The sequence below is a fragment of the Schistocerca serialis genome, chromosome 6 (assembly GCF_023864345.2).
Source record: "Schistocerca serialis cubense isolate TAMUIC-IGC-003099 chromosome 6, iqSchSeri2.2, whole genome shotgun sequence".
NCBI lineage: Eukaryota > Metazoa > Arthropoda > Insecta > Orthoptera > Acrididae > Schistocerca > Schistocerca serialis.
The window spans coordinates 334,440,469-334,461,411 of NC_064643.1; the positions used below are offsets into that span (position 1 = coordinate 334,440,469).

Consider the following 20,943-nt stretch of genomic DNA (forward strand, 5'->3'; position numbering starts at 1 on the left):
GAGAGAGAGAGGAATCGTCTCATTAGTGAAACAATGGCAAGGGACTGCTATTTGTTGTTACTTACACTGCTGCTTTCTTTGATAATAATCAACAAGAACCAAATAATAGACTGCGTGTGATAGAAGATGTTGTGAAGGACAGTTTAGCGAAAATTTTTCTTCGTTTGAAAATCTTTGCAGACGCCTCTTTCGTACATCACAGAAATAAGAGTCATCTTAGATTTAAAAATCTAGTCAGTTGTCGTGCTTCATTTCTGACTGCAACACTATTCGGTGTAAGAATAATACGAATATAAACATGGCATGATATGTATTCTTCCACGTTTGCTGTTGTCTCACTCTAGTTTCGTAGTTTATCAGGCAGACAGGATTTAAATGAGATAGCAGCAAACACGAAACAATACATGGCAAAATGTTTATATTCGTATTATTCCGATGGTGAAGAGAATACTGCATGTGATTGATTCACAATTCATAAAAGTTCCTATTAGCAACCATCTCTTGTTACAACCAGAAAAAATTCAGAACGTAGAGTTGGCCATATTGACAAACATTCCAAACAGTCTTGCCAGTCGGATTTTCGTAGTACATTGAAAGGCTGCTACATTTGAAGATGAACAATACGGAATTTGTATTTACTTCGTTGGATAATATATGAAAATGCAGTGGTTGAAACTCGGGAAGGAGAAAAAAAATCTCGTCTTTCACCTTAATTTATTTATTGACGCAGAGGTTTTGGCGTCAGTATTTATCTTTGTGCCTGCAAAGCATGCCTCTGTAGCGCTACATATATTCGACGGCAGAAGTTAATTGTGGCGGCACCTACCAACATTTTACAGAACTTCTGGTTACTTTGCACTCGATTCTAAGCCGCAGGCGGTTTTTTGGATTACAAAAACCGGAAAAAAAGTGCGGCTTAGATTTGAGTAAATACGGTAAATACCTTTAGAATAATTACTGACTTACAGTCTTTTGTCAACTTCACCACCTGAAGGAGACTAACAACATATTTTTCATAAAAATGTTGCAAAGTCTCAGAGGCATCATAATAACCAAATGTCCAACAGCCTAAGCAACTTCATAATTACCACTTTGTTTTACATACAGAAGAAACGGCCAGTTTCTCCACTGCACACTAGGTTCACTAACAAGCATGTTTATTGTGTAATGAATATCCTTTTGTATTAATTTCATCAGAATCTTCTCCTCGACCCCAAACAGCAGGAACCATTAAAGCAATAAGGAAACGGTCAATATCTTGATTGAGACACTTTAAATGTCACCACAAAATTACTCATGGTTAAAATCCACTTAAGTCTTTCCAAACATGAGACTTAGAAGATGTAATCACCAACCTTTAACCTATGTGCCATCTTTTCCCGGCTTTTCTCTCCCACAGTAGGACTGTTAACAAAAGCATCCATTATATGACTTCCACAGGGATCACAGATGAGATAAGTCAAATTAGATACAGGCATTTGTAAGAGACTTTGCACAATCTGGAACAAAAATATAAACATCAGTTTACAAGCAGTTGAACAGAATGATGAGTGTCACGAAGAGAGATAAGACAACACACAAAACTAGGGTAAAAGAGTGCAGATGAATTAAGTCAACTGATGCTACGGGAATTAGATTAGGAAACAGGACACAAAATAGTAGAGGAGTTTTGCTATTTGAGCAACAAAAAAAACAGAGGATGGTAGAAATAAGGGGTATATAAAATGTAGACTAGCATAGTGAGAGACTACTTTCTAACAAAGATAAATTTAACAGCTTACTTGCCAACACAGTTGCATGCCAGAAGAAAGATCTCTCTGGGAAACATGAAACTGCTACTCAAAAAATGTAAATATGTTAACACTGAACATAAATTTAAGTGCTAAAAACTCTTTTCTGGAATTATTTGCATGGATTTAGTGCTATCTGGAAAAGTAAAAGAGATAATAAACAGTACAGACAAGAACAGAATATAAACTAATGGAATATGTTGCTACAGAAGAATGCTCAAGATAAATTGGGTATTGGGTAACTCATGAAGAGATACCCAGTCAAATTGGAGAGAAAAGAGCTTTATGGCAAAACTTGATTAAAAGTACGGATTTTATTTATTTAGTGTATGGTTTACAGAATTACATTTTAAAAATATATACAAGTAAGTTGATGTAAGATAAAATAATATGAATCAGTACAATAAGGAGCTCCACATTTTTCTTGGTCGGTTGGATAATGTTGCCTAACTTCTTACAACCATGGAATGACATCCACTCATTTCTCCACTCATCTCTTAGATTAAAACTTTCTGGGGCAAATTGGCCAGTGTTTACCCAGATTGGTTCTCTAGATTTTAATTGAGTGCATAGTAATTTGTTAAGTGTTTCAGAATAGTCTCTGGATCTTTCGAGTTTCATCCATTCATGTGATATTGCTTGATGTCCTCAGAGATTTGGAGGGGCAATATTGACGAGTAATGACAGCCGAATAAAATGGAATCACAGCCATAAGAATCAGAATTACCATATTTACCCAAGTACAAGATGACCCTGATTATAAGACAATCCCCTTTCTTCAAGAGGCTTCTTGAGAAAAAATTATTTTTAACAAATTCTGACTAATCAAAATTACAAACTGTTTTATTAACATAAAGTATCTGCCTAAAAAGCTAACACCATACTTATCCTAAATTTATGCTGTTTATTGATTGTCTACATTTTCATAATAAAAGGAGAAATAAAATACATGGAAAAAAAGAAAAAGGTTATGTTACTTTGTGGGCCATTTTCTTTTGTACATTTTTCACTTACTAGCTCTGTCATCTGTGGTATCACTATTTTTAATCTCATCACCTTAACAGCATAGCTGTGACATTTACATATTCGCTGTCACAAATATTTGGCTCTTTCTTCCAAATATTTTACAATTTCTGAGGTTGCAGTTCCATGGGACCTGAGAATAAAGCTGTTTTTATCCTAATGCATATCAGATTTCGCTTCTTTGCTGACATGAGGATGTTACAATGTTTCTTGCTTTCAAACTGGTCATCTGCCCACCACTCTCTCATTGGCAGCATAGAACCAGCACTCAAGCACACCCTTTCATTTCTATCATACATCATGGTGAGTGTCAATAACACTGCAGCATGAAACACCTAAGTACACCACTAGCACCTATGTAGGCTTTTACAGTCTCCTGCAGAAATGAATACTTTTCTGGAGTATTCTTCAATTTAAAAGTCAATTCAATTCCGATTACAAATGAATTCAGGCAAACTACAGCTTAAATGTGGAAGATGTTCCTAAAAAGCCAAAGTATACAGTACAGATTCCCATGGTTGGTAACATGATGTAATTTTCTGTCCAGCTACTCCTCTCGGTGCACACTCTGGTTCTCAGTCAAGAGGATATCAGTGTTCCCCCCTCCAACCTTCCCATAGTGTTGAGCTTTAGCAAGTGTGAAACACAGACTGCAATATCTTCTAGGGTACAAGTCATGTGTAACAACAGCAACTAAAACATAAATAAAAGATCACAATCACAATTCAGTCCAATTTTCGAACTTTTGCTTGTCCCGTGATTTACTGATTTCTGTTGGTACTATCTCCACAACTGGTCTTGCTGCTGTAATCTATTCTCACAACAATAATTACAGACAGTTTACTATGATTTACTTCATTTGTTACACATTTCATTCTGGACTGATTTCCCTTGTTTCATCTTAATGTCATCATCATGTTCCAAAGCTGATTAAAAGCTTGTACTGCTCTTACCCTGTATTCTAAAACATGAGATTGAACTGCTCATTTGCAACCCATTTACTAAGTCATTAAAGTCTCTCATAATCAAAGTATTTATCTGGATTCAGAATCAAGTAACGCTTTTTGAAATACAACAATTCTACTTTTGAATGTTACCTTTACATAAAATGCAGCATTAATGTTTGTACACAGTACCAAAACATATATGAGAACTTGTATTGCAAACCTATTCAAATACAACAAGAGCTTGTCAGAGGATAGAATTCAGTGCTACTTTCTCCTGTGTTTCAGAAAACTCAAATTTTAAGCACAGCAATAGACTGTTGTAGTGACTAGTTCATAGTTTCTTGCGTATCCTTTGCACTAGAGCCGCACGAGTCAAATGTCACGCGATCGTTCGAGCTACTTCGATACTGTACCAAGCACTTTGGCATATCAACCTGTTTGGATGCGAGTATCGTTTGCCCCGCCCTGTTGTCCTAAATTCTTCAAAATAAATCTGCATGTAACCTCAATAGCCAAAGCTTAGTATCTAAACATAAGACAACCTCTGTGTGCTCTATTAAACAATGTAAAAATGTTAACCTCAGCAGCAATAGTTTGATCTGTGAATATAAGACTACCTGTATTTCTTGAATGACAGATTTGGGGAAAAACCTCATCATCAGGTAAATATGGTGTACAAAAGGAGGGATAGATTAATAAGCCACACCCTGAGGCATCAAGGAAAAATTACTTTGGCAACAGGGGAAGTGTGAGCTGCAATACTCACATTCTTACAAATCGCTAAATTTATATTTCCTCACTAGTATTGCCCAGCCTTCAGCATATAAACATCTTAACTGCATGTCTCCTCCTAACAGTAAAGTTGTGGCAGATGAGTTAGACGGATGCAGCTGCACTCTGTGTGTGTAGGGAAATCACGGAAAACCTAAATCAGGATGGTCGGATACAGGCTTGAACTGTCATCCTACTGAATGCCAGTCCAGTGTGGCAACCACTGCAAATCTTGGCCAGTATTGATCTAAAGGAAAGAAATTAAGGTCTCATGCTCCATTGAGGCTGAGGTCATCTGAGGAATACAAGCTTGCTTAGTACAAGGATAAAAAAGCAAACTTGCAGCATCCCATTTCAAAAGAACCATCCTGCCATTTTCCTTAATTGATCAAGGAAAAAAGTGGGAAACCTACATTTCTATAAGGTGGAGAATACAATCAGTAAAAATTGTTAAACTATGACACATAATTCATGGCCAGTAATTACTTCTAGGGGGCAAAATATTGAGTGCTGCTGCTAGAGATGGGTATCAGTACATGGCACTATTCTAGCTTTCGGAACTATTAGTTTCTTTCTTGGGAAAGACTGGAGAGGTCACAAAGGAAGGTCAGGTCACTCAGATCAAAGGATAAGAGGTGCCAACCAGTACTGAGGTTGGTCAGGGTGTATACGTGGACAAGGAAAAAAAATCCTGGATTTTTCTTGGATGTCCCGGTTAAAAATACACTTTTTTCCGGGTGAAAATACGCTTTTGACAGAAAACTTTCTCTCAGAACCATAAAATTTGGAAACCCTTTGAATGGTTAAGGTTTTACACACTGGCGTAGAACTTACCGGCACTTCAGAGAACGAACACTCCCCCCCCCCAAAAAAAGTTTTGGGAAGATGTTTCATGTGCAGCAGCATGTACGCTTCATACTTTCGTATATATTTGAATTCCACCAAATACAGCACGTTAGTTTCCGAAGAATTGAAATCGAGACTGCAATGCGCTTTAGTAAGCCAATCACAGCTGATGTCATGTGATCTCGCCAGCCGATGGTAGCAGATCTTCAGAGCAAACAATATGTGACATAGTCAGCCAACAGCAACCAACATCACTGTTCAGTAGCGCAAACACATAAATATGAAAAGATAATGGTTTAAATTAATACACATGGTGTACCTACAAGAAAAGCTTTCACATATAATATTGGTCTTTTTTGCATGTGTTACACTTTCATATACATCACACAAATGTGCCAGTAAATTTTAAAATAATACATAAAATGTCTAGGCACGAAATTCTGCTAAGTGGTTGGCCGTCACGATGTTAAGCTTTAAATGAGATTCAAACGCTCCGTGATTTAAGAAATTCAAAGCACATTTGCACATGTAACATAATTCATCTTGTGTAAAATGAAATTTATTAAGAAAGTAACGCTTTTCAACCACCATTCACAGTATTTTCCCACGACCTGTTAGGATTCGTTTCAGCAGTTGTCAGAGAGCACCAGAAAACGGCGTTACTGAGCGTGTGCAGCTACGATGACGTAGGAAGCCCACATGTTCGTCCCTATATAGCATTAAGAGATCTTAAATTACGTTGTAAACGAAACAGATCATCAGAGGGTACTCCAAGAGCAGCGGAATTTCATAAACCAGACTAAAATGCATAATTTGGCAGAAAGTGTACATTCGTATGTCTGTATCCATAAAGAAATAGGCCCCAACCTGATGTTAAGCTTTTCAGTGTGGTTTTCGGACTGCAAATTTTCTTGGAGTACCAGTATCTAATGTTTGGTTCTTTACTATGGCATAACGCCAAACGTACCGGGGGATAAAAACAGGCACTTGTAATTCAGCAAACAGTTGACACTAGCCAGTACTGTGGTATAAAATGCTTTGTTTGAAATAAATTGACTGCCTCTGCAGAAAAGATTAATATAAGCCAAATTTCTTTAGCAAATCGACAAAAATAACTTCAGTGTTATGAAAGGCAATTAATACTTGACTGCCAAAAACCTGGAATTAAAATAAAATCAGGAAACTAAAACTAAAAACATTTCAGTCTTTCATGATTATATGACTATTTTAATTAACTTGCTAGCTCTCGGCCACAAAAATTTCTTTTGTTTTCATTTGACGTGAGAGTTGTAAATGAAGAAGAAACAGCAAAATCACTAAAGCTAAACATGCGTCATGTGAAGACTACCGTCCTCTCCACTGATACTTAAACTGCTCTGTGCATGCGCAAATTTGGCAGCTTGGACTTTCCAGAAGAAATTTTCCGGCTGTGTGTGACTGCTTGTTGCTACTGCTGATACAGCCGCACTTCAAATAGCCATAAGCAGGAACAGGTTCTGCTCATATGCGAATCAACTGTGCATGCACACAAGCCCGTTGGCAACTGCTCAAAAAAACCTAATGCAAACCATTGTGACCTCACAGTCATCGGAAGCAGTATGTTGTTATGAAGTGTTGCATAGTCTTCGTCCTAAAGCCTTCGACACATTTTGGTGTGGGCAGGCGCTTGCGTGTGCACTGTCGTTTGTTGATGGAAATGGTGCATTTCTTTTGCAACTTAAGTTTGTTTTGGTTTTATTTCTCTTGTTAATGTTTTATTGCTGCAGTATTATTCTGCAATAGTGGGCTAAAGTAAAATTATTTGTTAGAGTATCAGGCCTTACCAGTCAAAATTACAAATTTTTTAACTGAAAACTAAAACAATGAAAAATTCCCGGGATTCTAAAAAAATCCTGGGTTTTTCCCAGTTTTCTCCCTGATTCAAAAAATTCCCGGGTTTTTCCCGGATCTCCTGGTTCATATACACCCTGTTGGTGGTAAACAAAGATGATGTGATTCTTCAGTTTCTCCAGGCATTTTTGTTGATCAAACTGTATACGGGTGTACTGGCAATTCACAGCGTCCAACAGGCACAATATTTCAGTGATCAGACATGTCGCCATTGTCACATGCACTGATGAACTGAGCTCTTGAGGGCATACAGCCAATTAATATCTTCTGCCTTCGTGAGCTGCTTTGTCAATGGTCTGTGGCTGCACACAGGCAACTGCGGACATGCTAGTGCCTGCGTCTGTGATAGCGTTGATCTAAGTTATCTGTCCCCAGATCTTTTTGTTTGCTGAGATTCTTCTTAATTAAACGCAGTGCTGGTTTCCAAGACTTTGCTAAGATTGTAGCAGCAATCTCGGTTGATGAGATCATCTCTGGTGTGAATTTCTATGGCCTCTCTAATGATTCTTCCCAAGTATTTGAAAGTTTGTGCCAAGAACCTGGTACATTCATACTCCATCGTGTAATTCTTGGACAAACAGTGCCCTGCGACTGCTGACTTGTTAGGATACATCAGTTGAATGTGCTTCTGGTGTTCTCAGCAACAACCTTTGACAGTGCACACTGTCTGCCCAACATATGTACCCCACATTGACACGGTATGTGGTATATGCTGGCCTTCCATAAACCAACATCACCTTTGATGCTTCCCAACAATGCTCGTGTTTTATTGGGTGGGCAAAAACAGTTCTTACTCGGTGCTTCTTCAATATGTGTCCAATTTCTCCTAATAGTGTGTGAGTATACAGTAGCAGTGGCCGCCTCTTCCTCTGTGACTTCTTCCATCTCCACGGGTTGTACTGTTATGGTGGGGTGGAGATTGCACCTAATCTGCCATTCTGGGTACATGTTTCTTCAGAATACGTTTCTGAGGTGTCCCAGCTCCTGGGGCAGACTCTGCGTCTGAAATGGTGCACGCCCTGAGTACTAGTGTTTTTAGTATCCCATTCCCCTGCAAAGCATGATGGCAGCTCTCTGCATACAAATACAGACCAGTGTGCGTTTTCTCCCAATACACACCATGGCCCCGGACACCATCAGCTCTTCTCTTGATCATGACATCCAGGAATGGTAATCTTCCTTCTACTTTGGTCTCCATAGTGAATTTGATGTTGGGATGTGTAGAGTTCAAATGTGTAAGGGAGCCAAGCAGTTTGTCCCTTCCATGGGGCCAGGTGATGAATGTGTCATCTACATAATGGAAAAAATTTGTAGGTTTCCATATGGATGATGCCAGGGGTTCCTTCTCAAGTACTTCTTATATAAATTCGTGATCACAGACAAGAGTGGGTTGCCGATTGCAACTCCTCCTGTTGGGGGAGAGGACCACCGACCATTTCAGGCATGTCCTGACTTCCACATATTTTCTTTTTAATGGAGAATACTATGAGCAAACGGAAGGACTTGCAATAGGCACCACACTCTCTCCTGTGGCTGTGAATTTGCATATGGAGTACTTCAATGAGGAAGACAGCTGCTACCACTCTTCACAGGGAAATGGGGTACTAAAAACACTAGTACACATGGCACACACCATTTCAGATACAGAGTGCGTGCCCCAGGAGATGGAACACCTCAGAACTGTATTCCGAAAAAATGGATACCCAGAATGGCAGACGACGTGCCACCTCCGCCCCACTGCAACAGTACAACCTCTGGAGACAGAAGAAGTCACAGAGAAAGAGGGAGCCACTGCCTTTATGCCCCACAGAGGCACACTATCGGGAAAAAATGGGACACATTGAAGAAGCACCAAGCAAAAACTTTGCCCACCCTTTAAAACACGAGCACTATTGGGAAGCGTCAAAGATAATCTTAGTTTGTAGAATGCTGGCGTGTACCAGATTCCATGTCAATGTGGGATACACACATTGCACAGACAGTACACACGGAACGTACCAGGATCTTTCACAAACTTCCAAATACTGGGACAGTGTTATTAGAGGCCATAGAAATTAGCACCAGGGATGAGCTCAGCAACCGAGATTCCGACTATAATCTTGGCTTGGAACCAGCACTGAGTTTAATTAAGAAGACTCTCAGCAAACAAACTGATCTGGTGACCAGGGGGACAGAGAACTTACATAAATGCTATCACAGATGCTGGTACTAGGGTGTCTGCGACCGCCGCCGCCCAGCTGTGGACTTAGCAGCTTGTGGGAGCAGGGGACATTAGTTGGCCGCACACCCTCAGGAGCTCAGTTCATGAGCATACCTAATGATGGTGACATATCTGATTGTTGAAACATTGTGCCGGACACTATGAACCGGCAGTACACGCATGGACTGTTCAATCAAAGAAGAAGAAGAAGAAGAAGAAGAAGAAGATGATGATGATGATGATGATGTCAGAAAAAGTACTTTGGTAAGCACTGTGGCAAGTTCAGACCAGTGCATATTTCAACTGCTGGGATTTACACAAAGTATGAGCAAGAAGAAGTTTGCTTCTACTTGAAAGTATGGAACAGATTATGTTAGGGAATGAATTAGATGGGCAATACTTTGTGACATGCGCTATATTTGTACACTTATCCATTTTGTCTTATCACCCAGTTCAACAACTACAAAGAAGTAGCTTTTATCCCACTGTCTCTTGGCAGACATTCATTAAGACATACACCCTCCTGCCTGGATATTCACAAAATCATGCTATTATGCACTACTGATATGATTAGCCTTTTGCTGATGTGTAGGAGCCACAACTTTCTGTAACCCCCCCGCCCTCCCAAATTAGTAGACCATTCTCTACAACTGTTTATATAATAATTTATTACAGCTCAGATACTTTAAAAGATCTACAACAGTCCTTTGACTGTAACATGTGGGACTGCCTTGGTGTTATCTTGTGGGTCTCATCCGATACTAGGTGCTGCACACTTCCGACACACTAGCCACTACTCAATATTTTATTGTTTCAGGCCTGGACATATGTTAAGGGATTTAGTAGTGTTTATTTACAATATTAACACTATTCATTGCAGTTTGCAGCAACAACCAAACACGAAACTATAAAATTGTCAGAAATTGCAGGACATTTATCAAAATTCCATTTGTTGGACTTATAGTAAACAATAAAGTGTAGTGAAATTCCATCAAAAGCAGACAAAAAAAGGGGTTAAGAGCAAATGATAAGGTATGTTGAGAGTCTGTCAGCAGCACTGCAATCAAAATGGGCCTTGTATTCCACCACAGCTAAATGACGAGCAAATGCATACCTCAAAACCACTACAGCAGTCAACCACACCAAGAGCTCAGTACTGATCTGCTGTAGCAGTGAACCACACCTGGGCATCATGCTCTCTGACTGCTGTGAGTGTACACAGCAATCAAAAGATTAAACACATTTTCTCTTTTGACAATTTTCTTTGTTATTTTTCATATATTTTAGAGCATATCACAATGTTAATATGCTATTATCTCACAGATATTTACCTTGATAGGCTTCTTGAAAGATAGCAGTGCCTGAAGAAGCAGCGACCCATGAAGTTGAACTTTCACCTTCTGTTCCGAGTCATTTTCAGAAAAATTTTTTAACGTGGCAATTTGCCACGCAGATTTTATCTGTCGGTCATCAGGTTCCCAACACTCAAAACATTGGAACAGTTCCTAAAAATGAAATGAGCAAAATTATAAATGCAAGCTATTTTGAAATACAACAGAAATGCTTATTGATCTGAGAATGCAACAAGCAACTTGGTGATTAGTCCCTCAAATATTAGGTTTGTGCATAAGTTTGTGGCGTTTTTCTGTAAGTATAATAAACACAACAGAGAAAAATAACAGAGACTTTATACATCAAAGGTGTGTTCTCCTCCACTATTTACAGGTCCGCCTATGCGGGGTAACTTTTTGATTCTGCAACTGCAGAAAACACACGGTTTTGAAGTGAAGAACTCGTTGAGCCGTGTTCGGAGCAAATTTCCACCTGGAAAGGAAGTTCCTCGAAGATTATTTGACACAGAGTGAAAAAGGTGAAAATCTGAGGCCGAGAGATCAGTTGAATAAGGTGGGTGCAGAATGACATCCGAACCCAACTCACGTACAATGTTTCTTGTCTGTGTAGCAGACTGCAGGGGAGTATTGTTGTTGAGTAGCATCACTTCATGCAGTCTTCCTGGTCCTTGTTCCTGGATTGTGTCTGCAAAACATCTCAGTTGTTGACAATAAATGTTAGCAGTGATGGTTTAAACCTCGGGGAAGCTATTTTAGTACACTACACCGCCACTGTTCCCCAGACGCACATTACCATTTCAGGACTCCAGCAGGTCTCTGTATGGGGAGTTTTTGCTTTGTTTGTGCTCATCCATCTCTTTCTTTTCCTTACGTTAGCACAAAGGCATCCTTTCTCATGACCAATAACAATACAGGATAGGAATGGTCAGTGTTGTTCATGAGCCAACTGATAACGAGCATGCAGAAATCACATATGGTCCCCAGCTGATTTGGTGATTTTTTGCTTAGAGCATGTGGTACCCACACACCTGGTTTTTTAACCTTTACCTTAGCATGAAAATGTCATACAATGGTGGACTGATCGCATTTTCCAGTTCTCAAGTACACTGACATGGATCACTGTGGATTAAAGTATTTAAACGATCATCATCAAACCCTGAACAGGTTACGTAACATGGAGAGTCACTAATGTCTAAAAAAAAAAAAAAATGATCCTCCTTAAAACGGAAAAACCATTTTCCTGCCCTGCTCTGTCAAATGGTATTATCCCCATACACTTCTCAAATGTTTCTGGCTGCCTCTGCTGCTGTTACCCTCTGTTGAACTCAAACAGAAGAATATGTCGAAAATGTTCCAATTTATCCACTTGGCACTCCATTTTCTAGTGTCCACAGCTCCCCTCACTATCTCCAAATGACAAAATATATGTGGTGCAAATGTTTCTGGCTGCCTCTGCTGCTGTCACCCGTTTCTTGAACCCAAGCAGAAGATTATGTTGGAAATGTTCTGATTTCTCCACTTGGCACTCCGTTTTCTAGCATCCATAGCTCCACTCACTATCTCCTAATGGGAAAATATAAACTAAAATAGCAACAGTGAACTAGAAATAAAAAATGACAATTGATAAATAAACCCATAGCAATTGGATTACCAACATGCTACAAACTTATTCATCAATCTAATATTTAGAATCAACAACGATAAAACACCATGAGGCATCTCCTAGCAGTGATTCCAGCCACCAGGTGTGTCTAAGATGTGCCTTGTCAGACAATGGAGGGCACATTTGTGATGTGTTCCTGTTTAATAGCTTCAGATGCTGATTTTCGTGCTCACATTTTGTTCTCGCTAATATTTTGTGTATCCATTCAACAGAGAAGTCATGAATTGCTTTAGTGCGATATTTGGTTTAACGATATGTGTAAATAGTACAGGCTGCTGTAAGCTGGTAGTGGCCAGGCAATGCTACATTGATCAGCATGAGAGAAAAGTCATGTTGGGCGAGGCAGACAGGGTAAACAAATGTTTATCCATATTTCAGCGTCTGCTGTTGTTACAGATAGATCAAGAGCAAGCCAAACAGCCAGATTACTAATGCAACTCAATACAGTTATCACATTTGAGGTGTTTTCCCCAGAACGTTTGTTCTCCATGTCTTGCATGATCTGACATCTTGTGCACCACCCCTTCCTCGCTGTCTAATTGCTACCACCACACAGCAGTGTACTCAGTTGCTGCTGGACTTCTGGTACCTATCTGTGACTCAGCATCTCCACTATATAGTGAGTATCAACTATCCTTTTCATAATATTGTCACTATTCTTCATGTTTTTTAGTATCTGATACTAAATGTCATTAATCCAGTTACTGCACCAGACTAAATTTAGACACCTCTATCACACGCACACACAAAATTATAATTTACAAAAAGACATTTGTAATAAGAAAGAAACTGATTATTTATGATAATGCTGAATGTCCCATGAATCACATGATGAAAGTATTGGTTTGGGTTGACTCCATTAACACACTGTAAACATAAAATTTTAAATATCTGCAAAACATCAAAAAACATGCCCAACAACTCTTACAAGATGTATTCTATACACACTACCTTCAATTTTACTGGCACAACTTCATATACTGAATCTACATAGGCCATTTCTTTAGGATAACACTCTTTCCATTAATTGTAGTTTTATGGTACTCTGCCAACACCAATTTGATGACAATTGTGTTCTCACTGACAAACAGTCAGATTCACTGAAGTGAGTTGAGTGTCAATTGCTGAGTAGCTTCTACTTCATGAACATAAAACATAAAAAGTTCTGCTTGTCTTTGAGATTGTTACCATACTTTTAAAAAGCTTGACAATTCGTGTTATTCGGAGGGCTTAAAATGGCTAGGATGTTGGGAAATGCATATAACTCTAAAAGGGGACTAAGTTGAAAAAACAACTTGTATTTGAAATAAAAACGCTGTATTCATTTTTGATATGGACATGCATTTGACACCTCAACGCAAACGGAAAAATTTTTTGGTTAGTGTTTTGTTGTAAAATAAAAAGCAGGTATGAATCATGGGGTTATGCAGACAAGACCGATGGATGGTGTAATTTCAGATGTCCAGCAAGGTTAATTTTATGCACAATTTCATTTAACAATGAACACTGTCATCATTGTCGGGCGCTGTGCAAACCATAATGATGGTCCTGAATGTGAATGAAACAATTTTCAAAATGGCTAGGTGAATCCTTGAAATACTATGTAAAAAAAATTACGTTGTCTAACTGGCTGGTCACAAAAAACATAGTCAGAAAAAACCCAAAATATTCTCTTTTGTTACGCTGGTATGCTGCCCTCAACCCTAGGTTTGCTCTGACCACCACTGTAATCCTTTCCTTCCACATCCGTTCAACTACAGATAAACTACAACTTAAATAATTTTTTTTCTCTTTGACTCATTGCATGACTCCTCCATTTATTAAGCAACCCACCTCATATTTAACAGTCTCCTGTAACACAACATTTCAAACACTTCTGTACCTATTATCATTTGTCTTCCCAATAGTCTACATTTTGCACCTACAAAAGACTGTGCTCTAAGCAGACTTCCATGAATATTTTTCTGGTCTCAAGATCCACACCTTGGTCTTTATAGTGTTTTTTCAACAGAAATACGTTTTGCCTCATGCAATTCTGGCATCTTTCATCTTTCAGATCTACTTCTGAGATAGCAAAATTTATCAACCTCTCCAGGAGTCCCTTGCTCAAGTTAACAATTAGCTAACTAGCATATCTATGTGCTGCACATAACATTACCTCAGTTACCTTTTTTATGTACAGGCCTACATATTACAGCCATCAAATAACACCTGACACATTGGGACACGATTGCAAAAATGCATAAATGACTTAGATTTACTTGTTATATTTGCTATCCTTCATCTTAAATCCTTAACATCATTTTCATAAATATTTAACTAGGGATAAAAAGACTGTCAGCAGATGTAAGGCTGACAGTGTCCTCTCACCTTCATAAAACGATGCTGCTGTATCCCGAGACGCTGGCAAGCTTGGCCAAGGCTTAAGAGAACACCAGAATGACGTGCAGACAGCACTTCACTAAGCCTGCCTGACAATTCGTCAAATATCTTCTCCAGCTGCGCAGTGAAACATTACACCCATTATTACATGTTACACACTGCTATTTGTAATAAATTCAAAAATGGATGGAAGTCATGAAAAACAACCAAGGAAGTAATGAGTGCTGTATAGGATTCTGTGTAGTGACATTAGAATATAATTGATTTATTGAACACTAAGAAGAAGCCATATTTAAAGAGTTATGTAAAAATTTTTGAGCACAATAGCTCGAGAGGAGCTCAATTTGTATACTAATTACAACTACCATTATAATTTTCATATTAACCCTGTTGGAAGTCTGTTGTAGTAGGTCAGAAGAAGAAGTGAGGGATCAGATTCCTGACTAAAATTCAAACATACAACATTGCTAACTGGATTCCAGAAAGATAAGCTGGCCATGTGGTGAATGCTGCATTGCATCAGTGGAGTGAAAGGGTGTGTTTTATGTCTGCAAATGCAACAAAGGAACTACAAGTTACAGAAGAAAAGTAAGTGCACCCAACTATTAAACTTAAATATACAACTTAGGGAACACGGTAGCTAAAGGAATTAAGTATTTTGCACAGGGCAGCAGTGATGTTCAAAATGCATTATGGGAATGCAGGCTTTATTGCTGAATTTCACTAATGAAATTTTCTCAGATTATCAGCTGAATTGTGGTGTCAGATGTCGCAATGTTTTGACGGGTTTCCCAATCATTGTCTTCAGGTGAAGTGTCGTGTTCAAGTCCAATTCATTCCTTTATAGCCACTGGACCACATACTCCTCTGCTGAGGGGCCCAACAGGTGGGCCAATTGCTTGCCTCTGGAAGAAATATTGTGGCCAGTGGTGGTGGGGCCAGAGGGTGGGGTGGGTAGAGGGTGGGGGTGGGCGGTCAGACAGGCAGGGTGCAAGGGGCCCAGGTGTTGAGTCCTCGTGCTGCTTGTCTATTGACACACTGCCTCTGCCACTTTCACATTACAGCATTCCTGACGTATTTTTGCTAATGCCAAATCCCTTGCAGGGCTCAATTGGAGACTACTGTCCTAGTTGACAAGGCTTTCATGTAATCACATTTGTAATGCCTTTTTGATTACCAAACCCCTTAAAACCATTGGCACAGCACAGCTTTGAAGTTTAACCGAGGCAACTGCTCTTTCCATGCTCCAAACATCACTGTGAGATGCACGATGTGTATTGCCGATGTACTGAATGCCATACTTGGAACTAATTCTGTAAATGCCAGATGTTCATAGTCCTACTTGGTCTCTGACGACTCAAGGATTAGGGACAAAGAACTGGCTAGGAGCATTTATTAATGTCCATGAGAATTTCACTCACTGATTTTTCTAAGACTATACGTGATTTACTATTTATTGCAATGTTCGTATCACCTGCAAAAAAAAAAAAAAAAAAAAAAAAAACTTTGCACATGATCATGTACACTGATGGAAGGTCACTGATATACCGGGTGGTTATAATTAAACTTTCCCTATTTAACACATTATAACATGGAAACTAATTACCATATGAGTACCAAACTTGGTAGCATTAATGACCAGAGTTGGGGTGCATGATTTCCATGCGTCACTACAGCCACCAGGTGCTGTGATCAGTCACTGTGATTCATAGTCTCACACACCTGACCAGTCGCAGTGCACTTGCTGACGTCTCAACACGAGCTTGGACAAAAGGAGCAGGGAATTGTTGGTGAAGCTCTATTATAAAAACAATAGTAATGCTGCAACTTCACTTCGAGGATATGGCCAGCTAAAGGATTACGAAATGGTACTCTTTCTCCACCTGCTGTACAGAGCATGATGAAGTTCGAATCAACTGGAGAACTGGCCATCTCTCTGGTAAGAGGCTAACAACCGGTTGCACCACAGGTGGTTGGTGAAGTAGCTGTTGCTATGGCAGGCAACGCTGAACGCAATTCCTGATTGTCTGGCGGTGTGCATGCTGTGTCACGACAGTTGAACATCCCATGACCCACTGTATGGAAGTTGCTTCGAACCACTCTCAAATGGATTACATAAAAGATCCATATAGTACAGCAGCTTGCACCATAGGATGTGCAATGACATGATGACTACACTCTCCACTTTCTCACAAGGATTGAAGTTAACGAGGGCTGGCCCTGGACCATCCTATGGGCAAGCGAAGCTCATTTTTCTCTGATAGATGAGGCGAACACACAGAATTGCCGAGTGTGGGGATCTTGACCTCCAGTCACTGTGCATGAAGTTCCTCTGGGTGGTGAACATGTCACCATACGGTGTAGCTTCATGGCTACGTTCATAATTGGCCCATTCTTTCTTGAACAGGTTGGCACTCAAGGACCGAAGACGTGCAGTGTGACTGGCCAGCATTACTGTGATATGCTTCACCCGCATGTCATACCTGCCCTACAGGAGAGAGATGCATTGAACTCAACAGTTTTCATGCAAGATGTGGACCCCACTGCACATCGCTAGTGAAATTGTGGAGATCACTTGCATCTCTGAAACACATTTGGAAATGATCTAATTATCAGCTGATGTTTCCAAAAGCTTGGCCAGCATGATCACCTGATCTCACTCCCTGTGATTTCTGGTTGTGGCGCTACTTGAAGGACAGGGTTTATCAAGGAACATTCACACAAGTGCGGATCTGAAGTGCACCATATCAAGAAAAGGTAGCCAGCGTACCTATGGACAGTAATGGTACCGGTATGTAATGGTATGATGTATCGTAGCAGAACATTAAAAGTGTTTCAATTTAATTGATTCTAAATTATTTCTCTTCCTCATGTTCTTGACATTAATGCTACCAAGTTTGGTACTCTTACAGTAATTGATTATTGTGTTATAAGGTGTTAAGTAGGGAAAGTTTAATCAAATGGCTCTGAGCACTATGGGACTCAAAAAGTTTAATCATAACCACACGGTATATACATGAGAAACTTTGACACATCACAAAATATGCCAGTAGCCTGTGATGTACAGGAACTTAGTACATTTTCACTGTATGTGTAGTTAAGCCTTCTCAATGTCGCAACCCTTTAGCAGAAGTTGAGCTTATGCTACTTTTTCTAAAAAATTTGAGAATGATCACAAAACTGAAGTTGGATGGAAAATTGACAACATTTTTTTTTTTTTCTCTTTTCTCTGCAGACATGCAGACGATCAAAAATTGGTACATACTGCACATAAATAGGCGAAGATGGTAGCAAATTGCAACAGTGGGCAAAATATTAGTCAATGTACCAACACAATAATGCAGTATTGCCCATGACAGCCTATGTGATCATTCTATTTCAAATCAGCACAGTGTCCAACCTACACATCAGTACAAGTTCAATGATGCCGATTGTGACCCACTGATATTGTAGTCACAGTATCACTACGTTCTTACAGTTCGTGAATTGCACAGTTTTACATTTCAGAACATTTACAGTAAGTTGCCAATGTTTTTCACCATTATCTTATCAAAATCTGTTTGAGCAACATTTTTCATATAGTACTTTATCATAGATAACACCATCATCTCAAGTTAATATTAACATTGTCTGCTGGGTCACCAGTATACAATATGAACAGCAAGGATCACACACACTTCCCTGAGACAAGCCTGAAGGTATTTCTACATCTGTTGATGACTCACCATGCAAGATAACAGGCATAGTCCTTATTACAGTGCAGTGTAGTGTGTAGAATATTTCAGAACATATGAAAATTTGCGCCGGGCTGGGACTCGAATCTGGATTACCCAGTTGTCGCAAGTGGTCGCCTTAGCCACTTCGGCTATCTGAGCATGCTTTGAGGAGTGTACTGGTGTCTACTCTCCTATGTGTTTGCACTATATCAGTGTGATTCTCGCATATCTTGAGACGCTGTTTTTTCTCGTCACTACCTTGTTATGGCATGCAGTGTCTTGAGACACTGCACTGCTGATCAACAGCCACATTTATTAAGAATTAAATCAAACAATGAAAAATCCAGGATGTAATAACGACAATATGAAAGGGATCGATTGCTACTCACTATATAGTCAAGATGTTGAGTTGAAGACAGGCACTACTAAAAAAGCTTCTTCTAAAGAAGACGACACACTCGCATGCACACACACACACACACACACACACACACACACACACGACCACTATCTCTGGCCACCGAGGCTGGACTGCAACTACACATGATGGGAGAAGTATCTGGGTGGTGGGATAAGGAGGTGACTGGGAGAGGGAGGAGAAGGCTGGGCAGGGAGGGGGAGAATAGGACAGTAGGGGTGTGGGGTGGTAAAGTGCTGCTTATGTGAGCATACAGGGTTGTGGTGGCGACAGTGTAGGGCAGCTATGTGCCATCGGGAGGTTGGACAGCGACAGAGGAGGAAAGGGAGTTCGAAAAAGGAGAGAAGTAAAAAGACTGTGGGTGTGTTGGTGGAAAAGAAGGCTGTATAGTGCCTAAGTGGGAGCAGAGAAGGCTACCGTATTTACTCGAATCTAAGCCGCACCTTTTTCCGGTTTTTGTAATCCAAAAAACCGCCTGCGGCTTAGAATCAAGTGCAAAGTAAGTGCAAGTTCTGAAAAAATATTGGTAGGTGCCGCCACAACTAAGTTCTGTCATTGAATATATGTAGCGCTACACAGGCATGCTTTGCAGGCACAAAGATAAATACTGGCGCCAAAACCTCTGTGTCAGTAAATAAATTTAAAAAAAAAGGTGGAAGATGAGCTTTTTTCTCCTCCCCGAGTTTCGACCACTGCATTTTCATACATTATCCAACGAAGTAAATACAAATTCCGTATTGTTCATCTTCAAATGTAGCAGCATTTCAATGTACTATGTAAATCCGACTGGCAAGACTGTTTGGAATGTTTGACAATATGGCCAACTCAACGTTCTGAATTTTTTCCTACCTGTGAGAAGATGGTTGCTAATGGCAACTTTTATGTGTTGTGAATCACATACAGTATTCTCTTTACCATAAGAATAATACGAATATAAACATTTTGCCATGTATTGTTTCGTGTTTGCTGCTATCTCATTTCAATTCTGTCTGCCTAATAAACTACGAAACTTGAGTGATACAACAGCAAACGCGGAAGAATATGCATATCATGTCATGTTTATATTCGTATTATTCGTATGCCTAATAGTGGTACAGTCAGAAATGAAGCACGACAATTGACTAGATTTTTAAATCTAAGATGACTCTAATTTCTGTGCAGAATGTAATGTACTAAAGAGGCGACTGCAAAGATTTTCAAACGGAGGAAAATTTTCGCTAAACTCTCATTCAGAACATCTTCTATCATACACAGTCTATTATTTGGTTCTTGTTGATCATTATCGAAGAAAGCAGCAGTGTAAGTAACAAAAAATAGTAGTCTCTTGCCATTGTTTCGTTAATGAGATGATTCCTCTTTTTTGTTTTTTAATTGTAAGCAGCGGTAGCGTGCACAAAACAAGCCATGCTGCGAGCGGCGACAGGTCGTAAACACGCATTATCAGAATGCGACAAACAATGCATGACACAGTACAGTAATGCATTTTCAGCTTAGAGTGACGTAAACACCTAAAACAAAGAGAACGGCACTTATCAGATCAATCAATTCAAACCAGATGAAGCACGTGAAAAAGGAAGGGTACGGACTGCCTGATGCATAGCAATGGCTACCTGGTAAAGCTTAACTGCTAAGCTTATGACTCGAACCAAACTACTGTAGCTGTATTGTCATTCATTTGACCTAAATTGTGTCTCATATTACAATGGACCAACTTTGTTTCGATTTGGAGGTGCGGCCTAAAACTTTTCTCTCCCCTTTAATTTCGAGTCTCAAATTTCAGATGCGGCTTAGATTCGGGAAAATTTTTTTCCCTTGATTTCGAGTCTCATTTTTCAGGTGCGGCTTAGATTCGAGTGCGGCTTAGATTCGAGTAAATACGGTACACGTGGGTGAAAGACAGTAACAAATGCTGAGGCGAGAGGGGTTATGCAAACGTAGGATATAT

General features: G+C 39.6%; 1 protein-coding gene across 1 annotated transcript in view; it reads right to left on the reverse strand.

Annotated features, from left to right (window-relative positions):
• Positions 1-20,943, reverse strand: part of LOC126484295 (nucleolar protein 9) — a 57,651-nt gene that overhangs the window by 7,358 nt on the left and 29,350 nt on the right. The window contains exons 5-7 of the mRNA XM_050107722.1: positions 14,853-14,981; positions 10,799-10,972; positions 1,356-1,499 (exon numbers count right to left, since the gene is read on the reverse strand). Of these exons, the coding sequence (XP_049963679.1) occupies positions 1,356-1,499; positions 10,799-10,972; positions 14,853-14,981 (447 nt within the window). The remainder of the gene's footprint in view (positions 1-1,355; positions 1,500-10,798; positions 10,973-14,852; positions 14,982-20,943) is intronic.